Source organism: Zea mays, chromosome 2 (assembly GCF_902167145.1).
Source record: "Zea mays cultivar B73 chromosome 2, Zm-B73-REFERENCE-NAM-5.0, whole genome shotgun sequence".
Lineage (NCBI taxonomy): Eukaryota > Viridiplantae > Streptophyta > Magnoliopsida > Poales > Poaceae > Zea > Zea mays.
The window spans coordinates 194,445,439-194,465,116 of record NC_050097.1 but is presented as its reverse complement, the minus strand read 5'-3'; the positions used below and the strand labels follow the sequence as shown (position 1 = coordinate 194,465,116).

Below are 19,678 nucleotides of genomic sequence, written 5' to 3'. Positions count from 1 at the left end.
CGCCATCATCCGCCCCATTCGCTTCCTCCCTGCGTCGCGGCCGCCCCCTCCTGCTCGCCTCCATGGTGACGCGAAGACGAACAAGGTGTTCACCAAAATCTCCCTCAGCCTAGGGCCAAGCCCGCTGTCGCTTCCCGTCCGGACCCCCTCCCCTCCTTGTCTGGATGCCTGCAGCAGCGACAGACCGCCGCAGGAACTCTCACATAGCAACACAATAGCATAAGCTTCTGCATCCCACGCTACTTAAATACTCTAAATTTTTGCAAGAGGTAAGACAGGTCTTCGTTCTCCCATTGCTTTGATAGTCCTAGGAGGATGTAATCGGATTTTCTTTCTGTAGGTTACATCAGGAAATGCTGGATTTGGGGCTACTGTTCTTTCCATCTTATGTATGCCCACAAGCCATAGGCATGAAGAGGTTCTGATTTTGTATTATAAATATTATTAAATTGAAACATATATTTGGGCAATTTGTACTTGCTCTATGTCTCGGTAGATGCTTTTTATCCTTATGAAAATAATAGATAAAAGCACAAACTATTTAATTGTGACTCGAAATGTAAAAAAAGTCTTATTTTCATGTCTAATTATCTACTGAAATCAGATTCTAACACATACCAAAGTCAAAGTATGAAATAAGTGTTTCTTGGTAGATGCAACTGAATTGAAACAATTTCATAGACTGTTAAGTTGGAGCTGATATGTCATAATGACATTATCGATTTCATAAACCTATCAAAAACATTATTTACAGGCAACATTGTTCTTTGGACGGGAAGAACCATCCTGACATGCCTTGTCTTGCTCCAAACTATTATCTGATGCTGTCTCAAAGGGTTTATCATTAATTAACGATGCTTTTCCACAATTCCGTTCAACAGAAGCCACATAATGCACAGGTAGGATAATCAACTGACATGTGCATAGGCTGCAGACCTTCAGCATTGTCATTTCTCTGCTTTAAGCTATCTATATTTTTACTATCACAGCTTGCACATTGAACTGTATCATCATTTTTGTTTATATCATTGATATTAGACCACTATGATTATCACATAGTTTCAATATAAATCAGCCAAAATGTCTTTGGTCCAGAAACAAAAGGATAAAAACGTTTATTTTCCCATCTCCCTTCTGAATATTAATTTTGTACAACCATAAATACGATAGAAGTCCAGCAGAGGTATCAATGCTAGGAACTCGTCATATTACAGATTGGCATGGGCGTTTTGCTGAACTGTTGCTAATCTTGCCAAAATTTTCTAAAAATTATAGAATTACAAATCCCTGCACTGATAGTTCAGTTCATGGTTGTAACAACAAACTGAGGTTTATTTATATATGCTCCTTATCCCTTTAGTTCATCTATAAAGTATTTTTTGGAATTTGATTCGCCTAGGAATTTAGAATTTGAGTTAGATAATTTATTTATATATAAGTAACTTAGAAAGAGACACTTGTTGTCGGGCACCATAATTAGGGGTACCCCCAACACTCCTAAACACGACTGGTAACCACCATCAGCACAAGCTGCAGAGACTGATGGGCACGATTCAGGTCAAGGCTTCGTCTACTCAAGGGACGCGATCTCGCCTCGCCCGAGCCCAGCCTCGGGCGGGAACAGTAGTCCCAGACGAATTCACGCCTCGCCCGAGGGCCTCCTCAAGCAACGGGCGCACCCTCGACTCGCCCGAAGCCCAGCTCGGGCAGGCTTCGTTGTGAAGCAACCTTGGCCAAATCGCCTCACCAACCGACCGTATCGTAGGCGCATTCAATGCGAGGATCGCCTGACACCTTATCCTGACACACGTGCCTCAGTCGGCAAGGTCGAAGTGACCGCAGTCACTTCGCCCTTCCACTGACTGACCTGACAGGAAAACAGCGTCGCTCGCCCTGCTCCGACTGTCGTGCCACCCGCCAGGGTGAAGCTGACAACAGCCAAGTTCAGCCTCAGGCGCAACAGGAGGCTCCGCCTCGCCCGACCTTAGGCCTTGGCCTCGGAAGGAGATCTCCGCCTCGCCCGACCCCAGGGCTCGGCCTCAACTTCGGCCTCAGAAGGAGGACTCCGCCTCGCCCGACCCTAGGGCTCGGCCTCAACCTCGGCCTCGGAAGGTGGTCTCCGCCTCGCCCGGCCCCAGGGCTCGGCCTCGGGAGGAATCGTGTCCTCGCCCGACCCTGGCCTCGGACTCAGGAGAAGTCTCCGCCTCGCCCGACCTTGGGCTCGGACCGACCGCGCCACGGGGGATACATCATTACCCTACCCCTAGCTAGCTCAGGCCATGGGGGAACAAGATCGGTGTCCCATCTGGCTCACCCCGGTAACAAGTAATGATGGCTCCCCGCGTGCGTCCATGACGACGGTGGTTCTCAGCCCCCTACGGAAGCAAGGATACGTCAGCAAGATCCCAGCAGCACCGATGGCTGTGCTTCTACAGAGCTCAAGCACTTCTCCGACGACCACGTTATCACCTAGGCAGGGCTCAAGCACTTCTCTGATAGCCACGTTGGCATGTACCCAGGGCTCAGGCACCTCTCTGCCAGACACGTTAGCGCCTAGCTACACCCCCATTGTACACCTGGACCCTCTCCTTGCATCTATAAAAGGGAGGTCTAGGGCCTTCATGCGAGAGGGTCGCGCAGGAGAACGAGCTGATGAACAGGCTCACTCTCTCTCTCTCGCGAACGCTTGTAACCCCTACTACGAGCACACCCCCCTTGGCGCGGGGTAACACGAGCCACGTTTTCTCCCTTGTGTTCCATCTCGCGCCAAACCATCTGGGCTAGGACGCGCAGCGACAAATTTACTCGTCGGTCCAGGGACCTCCCCGGGGTCGAAACGCTGACAGTTGGTGCGCCAGGTAGGGGCCTGATGCGTGTTAACGAACGACTTCCCATTGAGTTCCAGATGGGTAGTCTCCAGCAACCTCTTCAGCCTGGGACGCTGCTCTGTTTCGGGAGTCTCGAGTTCAAGTCCCTCGACGGCAGCTACGACATGGTACTCCTCCCCCCGCAGCGCGACAACGACAACGACGGCCGTCAGCTCGCCCGGCGGCGGCGAACTCGACGATGTCTTCCCCCCGTGGCGAAAGAGCAACATCCGGGTTTGTCCCGCCACCCTCCTCGCCGCAGGAGGAGGAGACGGGGCAACCATGGCCAGGCAGGAGGCGGCATCTCGTCGGCTGTCGAGTGAGTCGACGGCGTTGGCACCCCAGCAGGGGACATGTCGGGCGTTGTCCTCGCGCCTGAGACAACGACGAGTGTCGTTTCCCCGCAACATGCCAACCCCAAGCGGACAGATGACACCAGCACACTCGTGAAGGGCTTGCTGGGCGTTAGCCTCGTACCTGAGATAACGGTGCAGTCCGTCCCCGACGCGACTTCATCACCGTCCATCGATCGAGAGGTATCGTCCGTTTTCCACCCTATGTCTTTTAGATTCAGCTTCGATCCACCAAGCAACCCCGCTTCGGTGAACGCTTTCATAAAGGCATATCCTAACCTTCCGGGGTACCATATGTGGCCAACCTGGGACCGACTGACGACCGTCTCGACCTACGGGCCCCCAGGTTCCAAGGAAGAAGACAAGCCCGACTCTGGTTGGGATTTCTCCGGGCTCGGTAATCCCAGTGCCATGCGAGACTTCATGACCGCATGTGACTACTGCCTCTCCGATTGCTCCGATGATGGCCACAGCCTTGACGACGAAGGTTGTGACCCAAGTCGCGAATGTTTCCACGTTGATCTAGGGGGTCACGACGAAGGCAACCACCTCGGTATGCCGGAGAATGACGATCCCCCTGGGCCTGCTTCTCGCGTTGACATCCTGCGGGAGCTAGCTGTGGTACCAGTTCCTGCGGGGGGTCAGGACACACAGCTCGAGCAAATCCACGAGATGCAGGCCAAGCTCGACAAGGAAGCAGGGCAACTTGTGCAGCTCCGGCAAAACATCGAGCAGGAGTGGGCAGGCCGAGCACTCGCCGGAGAAGCGCGTCATCAGGCACGGGACGTCCAACGCCGTATCGTTGACGATGCCAGGGCAAGGCTGCCCCCGGCCTCCAGCGGGGTCGGCCAGAATCTGGCTGCGGCGGCGATACTGCTCCAAGCGATGCCGGAGCCATCCACCACCGAGGGGCGGTGTATCCAGGGAGAACTGAAGAATCTCCTAGAGGATGTCGTGGTCCGACGGGCCGAGAGCTCTGCCTCCCGAAGGCAAGGGTGCCCCCCCCCCCCGGAGCATCACGCAACAACTTCCCGACTCGTGCGGGAGGCCTCGGTCCACACCGGGTGCACGCGGGACGCGACACCTGCAGCCCCGGGTCGCCTCGGCAACGAGCACCACCGCCGCGACCGTCGAGCTCGCCTCGACGAGAAGGTGCGCCGAGGCTACCACCCCAGGCGTGGGGGACACTACGACAGTGAGGAGGATCAGAGCCCCTCGCCCGAACCACCAGGTCTGCAAGCCTTCAGCCGGGCCATACGACGGGCGCCGTTCCCGACCCAGTTCCGAACCCCGACTACCATCACCAAGTACTCGGGGGTAACAAGGCCGGAGTTGTGGCTTGCGGACTACCGGCTGGCCTGCCAGCTGGGTGGAACGGACGATGACAACCTCATCATCCGCAACCTCCCCCTGTTCCTCTCCGACGCCGCCCGAGCCTGGTTGGAGCATCTGCCTCCTGCGCAGATCTCCAACTGGGACGACCTGGTCAAAGCCTTCGCTGGAAACTTCCAGGGCATGTACGTGCGCCCTAGGAACTCCTGGGATCTCCGAAGCTGCCGCCAGCAGCCAGGGGAATCCCTGCGAGAGTACATCTGGCGGTTTTCGAAGCAACGCACCGAGCTGCCCAACATCACCAACTCGGATGTCATCGAGGCGTTTCTCGCCGGCACCACTTGCCGCGACCTGGTGAGCAAATTGGGCCGCAAGACTCCCACCAAGGCGAGCGAGTTGATGGACATCGCCACCAAGTTCGCCTCTGGTCAGGAGGCGGTCGAAGCCATCTTCCGGAAGGACAAGCAGCCTCAGGGACGCCAGCAGGAAGACGTCCCCGAGGCGTCCACCCAGCGTGGCGCGAAGAAGAAGGCGAAAAAGAAGTCGCAAGCGAAACGTGATGCCGCCGACGCAGATCTTGTCGCTGTCGCCGAGCACAGGAACCCTTGGAAGCCTCCCGAAGGGGCCAACCTGTTCGACAAGATGCTCAAGGAGTCGTGCCCCTATCACCAGGGTCCCGTCAAGCACACCCTTGAGGAATGCGTCATGCTTCGGCGCTACTTCCATAAGGCCGGGCCCCCTGCGGAAGGTGGCAAAGGCCAAGACAACGACAAAAAGGAGGGCGACAAGGCAGAGGAGTTCCCCGAAGTCCACGACTGTTTCATGATCTATGGTGGGCAAGTGGCGAACGCCTCGGCTCGGCACCGCAAGCAGGAGCGCCGAGAGGTCTGCTCGGTAAAGGTGGCAGCACCAGTCTACCTAGACTGGTCCGACAAGCCCATCACCTTCGATCAAGGCGACCACCCCGACTGCGTGCCGAGCCCAGGAAAGTACCCGCTCATTGTCGACCCGTCATCGGCAACGCCAGGCTCACCAAGGTCCTCATGGACGGAGGCAGCAGCCTCAACATCATCTACGCCGAGACCCTCGGGCTCTTGTAGATCGATCTGTCCACGATCCGGGCTGGTGTGACGCCCTTTCACGGGATCATCCCCGGGAAGCGTGTCCTGCCCCTTGGGCAACTCGATTTGTCCGTCTGCTTCGGAACTCCCTCCAACTTCCGAAAGGAAACACTCACGTTCGAGGTGGTCGGGTTCCGAGGAACCTACCACGCAGTGCTGGGGAGACCATGCTACGCCAAGTTCATGGCCGTCCCAACTTCACCTACCTCAAGCTCAAGATGCCAGGCCCCAACGGGGTCATCACCGTCGGATCCACGTACCGACATGCGTACGAATGTGACGTGGAGTGTGTGGAGTACGCTGAGGCCCTCGCCGAGTCCGAGGCCCTCATCGCCGACCTGGAGTGCCTCTCTAAGGAGGTGCCTGATGCGAAGCGCCACGCCGGCAACTTCGAACCAGCTGAGGCGATTAAGTCCGTCCCTCTCGACCCCAGCAACGACGCCTCCAAGCAAGTTCGGATCGGCACCGAGCTCGACTCCAAATAGGAAGCAGTGCTCGTCGACTTTCTTCGCACAAACGCCGAAGTTTTTGCGTGGAGTCCCTCGGACATGTCGGGCATACCGAGGGATGTCGCCGAGCACTCGCTGGATATCCGAGCTGGAGCCCGACCCGTGAAGCAGCACCTGCGCCGCTTTGACGAAGAAAAGCACAGGGCCATAGGCGATGAGATCCACAAGCTGATGTCCGCAGGGTTCATCAAAGAGGTATTCCATCCCGAATGGCTAGCTAACCCTGTGCTTGTGAAAAAGAAAGGTAGGAAATGGAGGATGTGCGTAGACTACACTGGTCTAAACAAAGCATGTCCGAAGGTTTTCTACCCTCTACCTCGCATCGATCAAATTGTGGATTCCACTGCTGGGTGCGAAACCCTGTCATTCCTCGATGCCTATCCAGGTTATCACCAAATCAATATGAAAGAGTCCGACCAGCTCGCGACTTCTTTCATCACACCTTTTGGCATATACTGCTATACTACTATGCCATTTGGCTTGAGGAATGCAGGTGCGACATACCAAAGGTGCATGAACCATGTGTTCGGAGAGCACATCGGCCGAACGGTCGAGGCTTACGTCGATGACATCGTTGTCAAGACAAGGAAAGCCTCCGACCTCCTCTCTGACCTTGAAACGACATTCAAGTGTCTAAGAGCGAAGGGCGTGAAGCTCAATCCCGAGAAGTGTGTCTTCGGAGTCCCCCGAGGCATGCTCCTGGGGTTCATCGTCTCCGAGCGAGGCATCGAGGTCAACCCGAAGAAAATCGCGACCATCACCAACATGGGGGCTATCAAAGATTTGAAAGGAGTACAAAGGGTCATGGGATGCCTTGCGGCTCTGAGCCGCTTCATCTCGCGCCTCGGCGAAAAAGGCCTACCCTTGTACCGCCCCTTAAGGAAGACCGAGCGCTTCACTTGGACCCCCGAGGCCGAGGAAGCCCTCAGAAACTTAAAGGCGCTCCTTACAAACGCGCCCATCTTGGTGCCCCCCGCTGCAGGAGAAGCCCTCTTGATCTACATAGCCGCAACCACTCAGGTGGTAAGCGCCGCGATCGTAGTTGAGAGACGAGAAGAATGGCATACACCGCTCGTCCAGAGGCCGGTCTACTTCATCAGTGAGGTGTTGTCCGAGACCAAGATCCGCTACCCGCAAATTCAGAAGCTACTATACGCAGTAATTCTGACACGGCGAAAGTTGCGACACTACTTCGAGTCTCATCCGGTGACTGTGGTGTCATCCTTCCCCCTGGGGAGATCATCCAGTGCCGAGAGGCCTCGGGTAGGATAGCAAAGTGGGCAGTGGAGCTCATGGGCGAAACAATCTCGTTCGCTCCTCGGAAGGCCATCAAGTTCCAAGTCTTGATAGACTTCGTGGTTGAATGGCTCGACACCCAATTGCCAACAGCTCCGATCCAACCGAACTCTGGACCATGTACTTCGATGGGTCGCTGATGAAAACAGGAGCAGGTGCTAGCCTGCTCTTCATCTCACCCCTCGAGAAACATCTCCGCTATGTGTTGTGCCTCCATTTCCCAGCGTCAAACAACGTGGCCGAGTATGAGGCTCTGGTTAATGGGTTGCGCATCACCATCGAGCTAGGGGTTCGGCGCCTCGACGCTCGTGGCGACTCGCAGCTTGTCATTGACCAAGTCATGAAGAACTCCCACTGCCGCGACCGGAAGATGGAGGCCTACTGCGACGAAGTTCGACGCCTGGAAGACAAGTTCTACGGGCTGGAACTCAACCATATCGCCTGACGGTACAACGAGACTGCGGATGAGCTGGCTAAAATAGCCTCGGGGCAGACAACGGTTCCCCCGGACGTCTTCTCCAGAGACATACATCAACCCTTCGTCAAGATCGACGACACGCCCGAGCCCGAGGAGGCCTCGGCCTAGCCCGAGGAGGCATCGGCCCAGCCTGAGGTATCCTCGGCCGCCGAGGGTGAGGCCCTGCGCGTCGAGGGAGAGCGGAATGGGGTCACGCCTAACCCGAACTGGCAGGCCCCGTACCTGGAATATCTCCTCCGAGGAGAGCTACCCCTCGATAAGGCCGAAGCTCGGCGACTGGCGCGACGCGCCAAGTCGTTCGTCTTACTGGGTGATGAAAAGGAGCTCTACCACCGCAGCTCCTCAGGCATTCTCCAACGATGCATATCCGTCACCGAAGGACAGGAGCTATTGCAAGAAATACACTCGGGGGCTTGCGGTCACCACGCAGCACCTCGAGCCCTCGTGGGGAACGCCTTCTGACAAGGCTTCTACTGGCCGACCGCGGTGGCCGACGCCACTAGGATTGTACGCTCTTGCCAAGGGTGTCAATTCTACGCAAGACAGACGCACCTGCCCGCTCAGGCCCTACAGACAATACCCATCACCTGGCCGTTTGCTGTGTGGGGTCTGGACCTCGTCGGTCCCTTGCAGAAGGCACCCGGGGGCTTCTCGCACCTGTTGGTCGCCATCGACAAATTCTCCAAGTGGATCGAGGTCCGACCCCTAACCAGCATCAGGTCCGAGCAGGCGGTGGTGTTCTTCACGAACATCATCCATCGCTTTGGGGCCCCGAACTCCATCATCACCGACAATGGCACACAGTTCACTGGAAAGAAGTTCCTGGACTTCTGCGAGGACCACCACATCCGTGTGGACTGGGCCGCTGTAGCTCACCCCATGACGAATGGACAGGTGGAGCGTGCCAACGGTATGATTTTGCAGGGACTTAAACCAAGGATCTACAACGACCTCAACAAGTTTGGCAAGCGATGGATGAAAGAGCTACCCTCGGTGGTCTGGAGTCTAAGGACGACGCCAAGCCGAGCCATGGGTTTCTCGCCGTTCTTTCTAGTCTATGTGGCCGAGGCTATCTTGCCCACAGACTTAGAATACGGTTCCCCAAGGACAAAGGCATACGACAACCGAAGCAACCAGACGAGCCGAGAAGACTCACTGGACCAGCTCGAAGAGGCTCGGGACGTGGCCTTACTACACTCGGCGCGGTATCAGCAGTCTCTGCAACGCTACCTCGCCCGAGGGGTTCGGCCCCGAGGCTTCCAGGTGGGAGACTTGGTACTTCTCCTACAGCAGGACGCCCGAGGGCGCCACAAGCTTACTCCTCTCTAGGAAGGGTCGTTCATCATCGCCAAGATTTTGAAGCCCGGAAGATACAAGCTGGCCAACGACCAAGGCGAGGTCTACAACAACGCTTGGAACATCCAACAGCTACGTCGCTTCTACCCTTAAGATGTTTCAAGTCGTTCATATACCTCGTCATTCTCTTTACATACATAAATAAAGTCTAACCGTCAAGGAAGGGTCAGCCTTGCCTCGGCAAAGCCCGACCCTCCCTTGGGGGCTAGAAGAGGGGAACCCCCTCCGCGTCAAAATTTTCCTCGGAAAAAGTCTTTCTGCCAAAACATCTTTCGCGCTTTTCGACTGCTTCGATAGCGGGATCCTGAAAACGACGAGAGTACACGTAAGCGGCAAGGCTGACCGAGCCGAGGGACTCCTACGCCTCCGGGATACGGATACCTCACTCATCACCTTCCGCGAAAAGTAACTCTCGCTCGGATAAGCGATTCTGCTACCGACGAACAAGTCCTGATACTCGAAACAAGAGGAAAGGAAACGCAGCTTTATAACACGATAATAAGATGTTTAGGCCTCGGCGGCCACAAAAAACATACGCATACTACAGACAAACTGTTCCTGTAGGTTCAGACATCGACAGAGGGAGCAGCAGCACCCTCGGCGTCGTTTCCACCTTCGGTGGAATCTGGCCCGGCCTCGGACGGCGACACGGGCGGAAGGATCTCCACCTCGAAGGAGGACGCCAGCACCGCGCTTGGGCCATCGTAGCCAGGGTCTCCTCCGGGGTCCCGACCCGAGCAGACACCTCGGCTGACCGCTCCGTAGCCACAGCCAGCTGTCCCCCGAGGACCTCATTCCGGCTCACGGCCTCGGCAGCGTGACTCCGAGGTTGGTCCCGCTCACGGATGACCTGGCCAAGCTCCAGCCGCCGCTACTGCACCTCCTCGGCCTGGGAAGCCACCTGCTCCTGGGCCGACAAAGCCTCTTTTTGAGCCGACTCCGCCTCTGTCCACGCCGACACCGCTGCCTCCAGCTCCAGCTCATCGCAGAGCGGCGGAAGGTTCTCAAACTGAGGAAGAGAGGCCTTGAGTGGCAAGGCCGATCGAGCCGAGGGACTCCTATGCCTCCGGGATACAGATACCTCACTCGTCACCTTCCGCGCAAGGCAACTCACACTCGGTTAAGCGGTTCAGCTAGCCGACAGGCGAGTCCTAGTGCTTGAAATGAGGGAGAAACACGGTATTACGCTCAAATACCTAGATGTTCAGGCCTCGACAGCCACAATGAACAAACACCCATACTTAGGGTGCCATTACAAACGGAACTCCGGTTCCACTCCCGCGGGTATGAACAACCTCCACACTAGAGGGCCTATGGGACAACAAACTCCGGGTGGCTCGTCGGCGACCGCTGCACCAACAGCGCGGCAACGACCTCCATCTCGGGCGGCAAGACAGCAGCAGCGATGGCCCCAGGGCGAACGCTATCGCTGGAAGGCCCTCGTTCACGTCCCCTCACAGGGGATGAGAACCAGCCATTAAAGCCAAAGAGCCGGAGGCCCGGAGCGCAGGTGGCGCTGACGGTCTCGTCAGCAAGGGAAATCGCTTCAGCAGAAGCAACCTCCTATGGCGACGACCACCTCAGCACCGACGACAACGACCACCTGCCCACCAACACCGCACCAGCGAGCGACGACCGCCCCAAAGCGCACCGGCAGGTCCTCACTCCCGTTCTCGCCACGAGAACGAGAACGGGACCGTCCCAGAACACGAGTACCGCCCTCGCGGCGTACGACGTGTTGTGCAGCCGACGGCACAGAGAGGACCTGGGCGCAGCCGGCCCGCGCGCGGCACGGCCGTCGCCCGGGTGGAGGACGGACAGTTGCACCCTGTCCAGGAAGCAGCAGTTCGCCTTCCCCCGCATGGCTAGAGGACGCCTCCTCCGCAGAGCTGGAGAATGCCCCTCTCCCCCGAGCGCCGGAGGAAGAAGCGGGTCGCCGGCCCACGCGGAGGTAGGCCCCAACTCGCCCCGCCCTCCTTCCCAGCGAGGATGATGAAGATCCTTGAAGCTGAGGGCGAGGCAGAGGCCGCAACCCGACTTGCTTCTCCCCACCACCAAACTGGTGGTCATCATCCGGGATGACCATTGGTGAGGGAATGCAGCCGGGCTGCATGATGAAAATCCTTGAAGCCAAAGCGATGGCTGAAGGGCGCCAACCCCCGCAAGGTCATGCTCCTCCAACGGCAGCAAGATGAAGGCAACGCGGGCGCTCCCCATCCGGGGGCTCGGAAGGTGGAAGGGCGCGATGCATGAGGGGAGTGCGAAGGCATGGCTACCGCCCGGGGATCGATCCCTTTTTAAAGGCGGCTCTCCCCACTCGCATCCTCAAGCGTCACGGGCGAAGTCTTCACCGATGTGCTTCAGGGTCCTCCCCCTACGACACGGGGGCTGGGTCCCACGCGTCATGCAAGCTGACCCGAAATGGAAGAAGCCAAACCGCCGCACGTGGAGCGTGTAACCGCCCCGCGGTTACAAGCACTCCTCCATCCTCGCCGAAACCAGCGGTCGAAAGGATGGACCGCCATGCAGGTGGCGTGCAACCGCACCGCGGGGGCACACCCCTTCGGCTTTGTCGCATCTAGCATGGAGGCCTAGGCCCACACGTCATGTAACCGGCGCGCCGGTTACTACGTGCAAGAAACCGCATCGCCACTTGCGCCAATGTCGCGCCTTCTCGACTGCGGAACCGGTGCCGTGACTCGAGGCAACCCTGCGCATGGCCCAACAGTGCCAATCGAGCACAACGATCATGGGTCAGTCAGCAGCGGGAGGAGGCGCGACGGTTGATATGGCCAAAAGTGGACCGGCAGTAATGGCGGCGGCAGACGAGCGGAAGCAGCGGTCAAACCGCCTGCAGGCTCGCGTCCCCTCCTGAAGCAGCAGGGGAGCCCTCTCCCACGGCGTGAAGACGACGCGCCCGTGTTCCGTTCCTCGAATGGCTCGCGCACGTGGCCGCCCCGCGAACCGCCCGTCCCGTCGCATTAACTCTGCGGCAAGGCAAGCGACACCTTTGGCAGGCGAAGCGGGCGTCGTTTCACCTCCGCCATAATGACCGTGTCAAAGAAGGTGCGCCACGCCATTTAAATGCATATCATTTTCCTCTTGCCCTTTCTCTCTCTTGCTACAGGGACCGGGAAAGGGGATATTTCGAAAGGGATCCTTCTCCGCGAAGGAAGCGGGCCCCGAGCCCTCCTGCTGATCAGGGGTTCGAAGGCTGGCCCCTCGGAAGGGTTCGACAGCCGCCCCAGAGCACTCGGGCTTCAAGCTCATTACTGATCAGGGGTTCGAAGGCTGGCCCCTCGGAAGGGTTCGACAGCCGCCCCAGAGCACTCGGGCTCCGTGCCCACTACTGATCAGGGGTTCGAAGGCTGGCCCCTCGGAAGGGTTCGACAGCCGCCCCAGAGGACACAGAGCAAGGGATGACTCTGGGTGCGTCCGTTACATGGCCGAGGCTCGGGCTACGCTCTCGAGGTACCCTAGGACATTTTCGAGACCAGCATGAGCGATTTTGTAACGGAATCCCACCAGAGGGAGGCATCGAGCCCTCGGACCCTATCGAATGGGTCCGGGTCCGGCAAATCACCTGCAGGTACTTTTGGAGCGCGCCTCTGGGCCACTAGCCGACCCTTATCGAACGGGGCACGAGCGTCCACTCGGATCACCCGTTAGCAACTCACTAGAGACACCATGTTCGGCGCCCTCCGAGGGCAACATGGCGCTTCCCCCCCCTTCCTCCTTGCGGAAAGGCGACGAAGGGGCGTATAATAAAAATCGAGACAGTCCTTGATCGTCCTCTCGCTCCGTGCAGAGGCTCGGGGGCTGCTCTCGCAACCCGGCTACGGCCAAACCGTTGACAGCGTCAACAAACCAGCCTGAAAACTCGGAACCTAACCATGCACCCGGGCTACAATCAGGTCGCATGAGGGAACAACCAGGCCGGCCGAGGCATCACGAAAGGCATTAAGACCTCAGCGGAGTCAAACCACTCCTCCGAGGCCTCGGGGATTACACCCGGCGGGTGCGCTCGCGCGCACCCCCCGGAACAAAGTGTAACCGAGAAAGGCCGGTCCCCTCGCAAAAAAGTGCGGCAAAGCCTCCAAGCGAGTACCAACACTCCCTTTGAGGCTCGGGGGCTACTGTTGGGTACCATAATTAGGGGTACCCCCAACACTCCTAAACACGGCTGGTAACCACCATCAGCACAAGTTGCAGACACTGATGGGCACGATTCAGGTCAAGGCTTCGTCTACTCAAGGGACGCGATCTCGCCTCGCCCGAGCCCAGCCTCGGGCGGGAACAGTAGTCCTAGACGAATTCACGCCTCGCCTGAGGGCCTCCTCAAGCAACGGGCGCACCCTCGACTCGCCCGAAGCCCAGCTCGGGCAGGCTTCGTTGTGAAGCAACCTTGGCCAAATCGCCTCACCAACTGACCGTATCGCAGGCGCATTCAATGCGAGGATCGCCTGACACCTTATCCTGACACACGTGCCTCAGTCGGCAAGGTCGAAGTGACCGCAGTCACTTCGCCCTTCCACTTACTGACCTGACAGGAAAACAGCGCCGCTCGCCCCGCTCTGACTGTCGTGCCACCCGCCAGGGTGAAGCTGACAACAGCCAAGTTCAGCCTCAGGCGCAACAGGAGGCTCCGCCTCGCCCGACCTTAGGCCTCAGCCTTGGAAGGAGATCTCCGCCTCGCCCGACCCCAGGGCTCGGCCTCAACTTTGGCCTTGGAAGGAGGACTCCGCCTCGCCCGACCCCAGGGCTCGGCCTCAACCTCGGCCTCGGAAGGTGGTCTCCGCCTCGCCCGACCCCAGGGCTCGGCCTCAACCTCGGCCTCGGGAGGAATCGTGTCCTCGCCCAACCCCGGCCTCAGCCTCAGGAGAAGTCTCCGCCTCGCCCGACCTTGGGCTCAGACCGACCGCGCCACGGGGGATACATCATTACCCTACCCCTAGCTAGCTCAGGCTACGGGGGAACAAGACCGGCGTTCCATCTGGCTCGCCCCGGTAACAAGTAATGATGGCTCCCCGCGTGCGTCCATGACAACGGTGGTTCGCAGCCCCCTACGGAAGCAAGGATACTTTAGCAAGATCCCAGCAGCACCGACAGTTGTGCTTCTATAGGGCTCAAGCACTTCTCCGATAGCCACATTATCACCTACGCAGGGCTCAAGCACTTCTCCGACAGCCACGTTGGCATGTACCTAGGGCTGAGACACCTCTCTGCCAGTCACGTTAGCGCCTAGCTACACCCCCATTGTACACCTGGACCCTCTCCTTGCATCTATAAAAGGGAGGTCCAGGGCCTTCATGCGAGAGGGTCGCGTGGGAGAACGAGCTGACGAACATGCTCACTCACTCTCTCTCGCGAACGCTTGTAACCCCTACTACGAGCACACCCCCCTTGGCGCGGGGTAACACGAGCCACGTTTTCCCCCTTGTGTTCCATCTCGCGCCAACCCATCTGGGCTGGGACGTGCAGCGACAAATTTACTCGTCGGTCCAGGGACCCCCCGGGGTCGAAACGCCGACACTTGTCGTTATGCATTGAGCCATTCATTTGTTCGTTTGTCCACATTTGTTTTGAATTTCTAAAAATGCAGTCAAAATATTTAGCCATTCTTTTTCGAAGCAAGGAACAAAATGTGTTGTAGTTTGGTTGGTCTCTCTATCTCTCTCTCCTTGCATGAATGCATAAGAGAAAATCAGGCTACATTTTCACCAACTGGATCCCGGCCTTCATCAATTGCATTGCATCCATGTCTACATCGGTAGATTCTGTTCCACCCGACGGTACCCCTTGTCATACACCACAAAGCACTAAAACCTCCGGCAAGGATAAGGTAACTCATGCTTTTGTACCAGCAGCAGATTCTCTATTGTCACCAACTTAGGCCACCTTACAGACTATATGCCCTTCCATGTAGCGTGCGAGATCGACGACGACACCATCATCAACGCCACTCCAAGCTAGCTGTTTTTCTGTCTGTATAAAGAAGACACAAATCAAGTAAACACACAATTTTAAAAATGACTCTTTCAACTTGTAAAAACTCACAGGAAATACTAAACACTGTGTAGCTTGCAATCAGACACCTATCAGCAACAAAGCTCTTCAACATGCTACCTTTATAGTGTGTTTTTGTACTCACATTCCTGTATTCCTTGTTTGCAACCTCCACAAATCTAGAGTCTGAACACACGATGGATGATGTGCTTAAACAGGGTGAACAGTTCGCTTAGCTTTTTGTGGATTGAAGTGGACTTGCGCTTGTGGTTTGTTGAAGTCTATGTACATAACTGTGTGGATTGCATCGGCCAAGCTATGTTTACCAGTATCATTTATATACCTCCCGCTATGGTGTGTCCCTACGTGTGGCGCGTAACTTAGACTTGGATCATGTCACCTTATTTTGAATCAGCTTCCCGCTGTGATGGGTCTGGTCGTTATAATGTGTTGCACCTCTGTGTATGGTAACTTGCTAAAACAGAGAACAACTATAACTTTAATGTAAAATATTACCTGCCTCTCTATGTGCCTGGTCTGATCGTTGCTTTGTGTTCTGTCTCTCTCGCATGCTAAATAGTTTATAAAATCTTTAGCGTTTCTGTTTTCCCCCTCTGTGTTAGATAGGGTGCCCGAAAGGGCGCCCCCTGATCTAGTACGATATAAACATACTGTAAACTATAGTTCGATATGTAAACTATAGTTCTATATACATGAAACCCATGCGTTGGAAATATACGCAACGCATGCACTGGCATCCTGATTTTTGTGACTAAGCCCTTCTTGATCGGATAAAACCTTCAATGTCGAGACATGTCTGGTGTAATGGCTAGTTTATAGCCATTTGGAAGAACACCAGACAATGTACGGTGTAAGGATCAAGAGCGCATTAGACATATCTGTTGTGTGCAATTCGTGTCCATGAAGAGGTAACAATTAGATTTTAAGTCGGGGCTATAAATAGACTCCTTAGTCGTTTTTGGCTAATATCGCTTCACGTCTTACACACCTTTTAAAACTAAAGAAATACGCTCCACTCGATTGCATCTCATAGATCATCATTTGTTTGAGATCTAGTGCATTACATCTTGTGTCACTAGTTGAGCGGATTGAGCCGGCTTTATACTTGTTACTTCTAGTGATTGTCATCACCTAGACCACCAGCAGTTCATGAGATTATTGAGTGGTTATTATAGATTGTTGTTAGCTTCGCTCATCAGTTGTAAAGGGCTATTATGATCATTCTCCATGGGAGATTCGTAAAGAGCAACTTTAACAAAATTGTGGCTTGTTAGAATTTGTGATCATTCTCCACGAGAGATTCATAAAGAGCAACTTTAACAAAATTGTGGCTTGTTGCCTTTTTTAGTGTGGTTCTTATGACATTATTATTGTGGGTTTGGTGTATGATGCCAATTAGTATATAAACCACCTATCTTGAATTATTGATTACCCCATATGGCTTGCACTCTTTGCTCTTGCAATTGTGTATATATAGTTGTTGTACAATACTTGCTTAGCTAGCACTGCGTAGATTATATTAAATTATATTGTTGCTTGATATGTCCTGATTGTAAGTAGCTTATTTCGGTTTAATACTCTCTCAGTTACAATTTATTATTCGTTTGACTTTTGTACTAAGTTTGAACGGCTCGTTTTATTCTTTTTCGAAAAACTAAAAAAAAATAAAGACATACTTAAAATATATTATATGCTAAATGATATCCTAGTAAAGTTAATGGTAATTATGAAACTTTTTGAATAAGACGAGCCAGTAGTAAAAAATTCAAACGAATTATAAACTGAAACAAAAGATGTATATATTAGAGAAAAATAGAGATGGCCTAAAGGAAAACAAAATAGCCTGCTGCAGTGCTGCTGCAGCTAGGCGTTGCTGCCGTCCGAGCGATCGGATGGGGATGTGAAGATTAGCCTCCCCACCACCAGCCAGCCACCCCAGCGCCGGCGACCTCGTTCCGTGTCGGCATGGTGCAGGCGATCTAGTTTCTTGTAGGCGGGCTCAACCTCGTTGTCCTGCAGCAGCTGCACGCCATGTGAAGTTGTCTATCTGCAACTTGTCGTTGGGACCTTAGCATGTGCTTCTTATTTGGACTAGCTAGAGTATGGTTGTGTTGAAGTTTAACCTTTTGAACTGTCCACATCCCTTCTCTGCTACACTAAATTGAATACCAGCATTACAACCTATTCTTGTTGTGGCATGTGATGAATCAGATCCTCTATATCCTTGTTTGCAGCAAACTATCTATTTGGAATACACAGTTTTATCAGCTCGACGCTTTGTATCATGCTTTCTTATACTGAACCCAACCTGACCAGCATATGTGTTATACATGTCATAAGCATTCTTTTCAGAGTCAAAAGACATCCCAATTTGAGGAACGATCAGAGTTGGTTCAGCATCATCTACCACCTATTAAAATGCGTTCAGAATAAAAGTTCTATTACAATACAAAAGAATTGTTATGCATAGTTCTATTACCTCTGTATCTTCAGGTATTGATATGTCATTAGCCTGATCTTTTGCACTAGTAGTCATCGAAGTTGCTTTACGTGTCTGCTCTTCCTGAACAAGTATTATATTTTTTGCGTAGACCATAAATGACCAAACTACAGGTGAAACAGATGTGATATCAAATAAATAATTGATTCTACATGTGTGTTCTGCTGTCTGTCGCCTCCATGATCCCCAAGAATAGCAGAATTGTCATCAGTAAAAGGGAGCACAAACTTATTTGCCATGCCTTCATGTTCATCCATGTCTTTGTATCTTTTTCGTGGTGATTAGAGGCGTCAACGATACTCAAAGAATATACAATGAAAGAGAATTTTTGTGGAGATAAAGATGTTAACAAGACCTCACCAAAATATAGGACGGTCCGGTCAGCGGCGGCGACGGTGACGGTTACTTCCTTTCTTTACCCTTCCGTGAATTATATGGGCTCTTTCCTTTTCTTAACCTTCCGTGACCTGTATAAATCGATTCAGCTCAGCTCCTATTGTTACTAAAGCCGAGCAAGAGGCCGAGCGAGCTGACTGTACGAAGCCGAGCCCGAGATAAAGGCCACTGAAGCTAGGCTAGAGGCTGATGCTGATGGCGTGGGCCCGCACGCATTGTTTGTCTGGGGCTGTAATACCTTCGTTCTACGTCCGGTCTGTACTGAATTTTTTTCCTGCAGCGAGGGGTTCGCTTTCGTTGCGGCGCCCGCGCTGGACGAGGTGGCCGGGCTGGAGCTGGCCTCGGCCACGCCAGTTGGACGTGCCGGATAGGACCAGGCAAACAACCAGCCCTCGGCATCGCGCATGACATACTGACAGGGGGAGTAACTGAATAGTGAAGACAGAGACAGATCAAATTCATGTTGGCATGGTGCACTATACAAATACCAATTATTCTGCAGTTGCACTACTTGTCCAAATTAACCAAACTTTGATCGGATACATGACAAGCACACACGCACGCACACGGCTGTCTGTAGAATACATCCTCGACGACCGCTCAGAAGAAGTTGGGGTCGTATCCGTTGCTGGAGGTGGCGAGGATGTAGTAGGCGACGATGTGGCCGAGCGAGCCCCAGGCGAGGACGTCGACGAGGTTGAAGCCCACGGGGTCGTTGGACTTGAGCAGGGCCGCGAACTCCTTGGCGCGCTCGTCGCCGGCGTCGAAGTGCGTCTTGCCGTTCTGCGCGGGCACCTGCTTCGCCACGTTCTCCCGCTGGAAGTTGAAGAAGACGAAGCGGCCCAGGAAGAGCGACACGCCCGTGCTCAGGCTGATCACCAGCGCCGAGCTCAGCTCCGCGCGCGCCGCCACGGACCGCCGCGCCGGCGCCGGCGCCGCGCGGAACGACACGCGCGCCCGGCCGGGAGACGGCGCCAGGCGGAGCCCGGCCACGGACGGCGGGGACAGCACGGCGGCGGCGGTCGATGTGGCGGCCATGGCGATCGTGTCCCCTGAGTTAGAGTGCTGGAGGCGGGAGGCGCTTGATCTTGGGAGCAAGCAACGTGTCCGCTTGATTAATGGAGTTGGGTATATAGTGGGATGCTGACTTGGCAGATATGGCGGGGACGTCGGAATGCGAGGTTAGTGGTGGAGGAGACGAGGATTTGGCCGTGTGCCCATGGCGTGTGCCCATTGGAGAGCGCCGGATAAGGTATCCGACCATCCAGAGTCCAGACCTATTTTTTCTCCCGGTGGTGATGTCACTGTCTTCGCGTTTGGCAATTAGCAAGTTACTCGGCATTCTAGTACTTGGTTGAGCTTGTTCAGAGCCTCTGGTCAACCACGAAATTTTACCATGCCGAACAAGTGAAAGCAGAGTTTAGCTGGTTAGCATTGCCTATC

At 54.9% G+C, this 19,678-nt stretch overlaps 1 protein-coding gene across 1 annotated transcript; it reads right to left on the bottom strand.

Annotated features, from left to right (window-relative positions):
• Window positions 1–18,668: 18,668 nt before the first annotated feature.
• Window positions 18,669–19,340, bottom strand: LOC100285458 (photosystem I reaction center subunit V). The gene has a single exon (NM_001158351.1). It carries the CDS (start codon window positions 19,271–19,273, stop codon window positions 18,836–18,838), a length of 438 nt encoding a protein of 145 aa, NP_001151823.1. The 5' UTR covers window positions 19,274–19,340; the 3' UTR covers window positions 18,669–18,835.
• Between the last annotated feature and the right edge of the window lie 338 nt (window positions 19,341–19,678).

Bases quoted from the DNA above. Each gene is read 5' to 3' on its own strand.
- LOC100285458 (NM_001158351.1), bottom strand. From the start codon at position 19,273: ATGGCCGCCACATCGACCGCCGCCGCCGTGCTGTCCCCGCCGTCCGTG.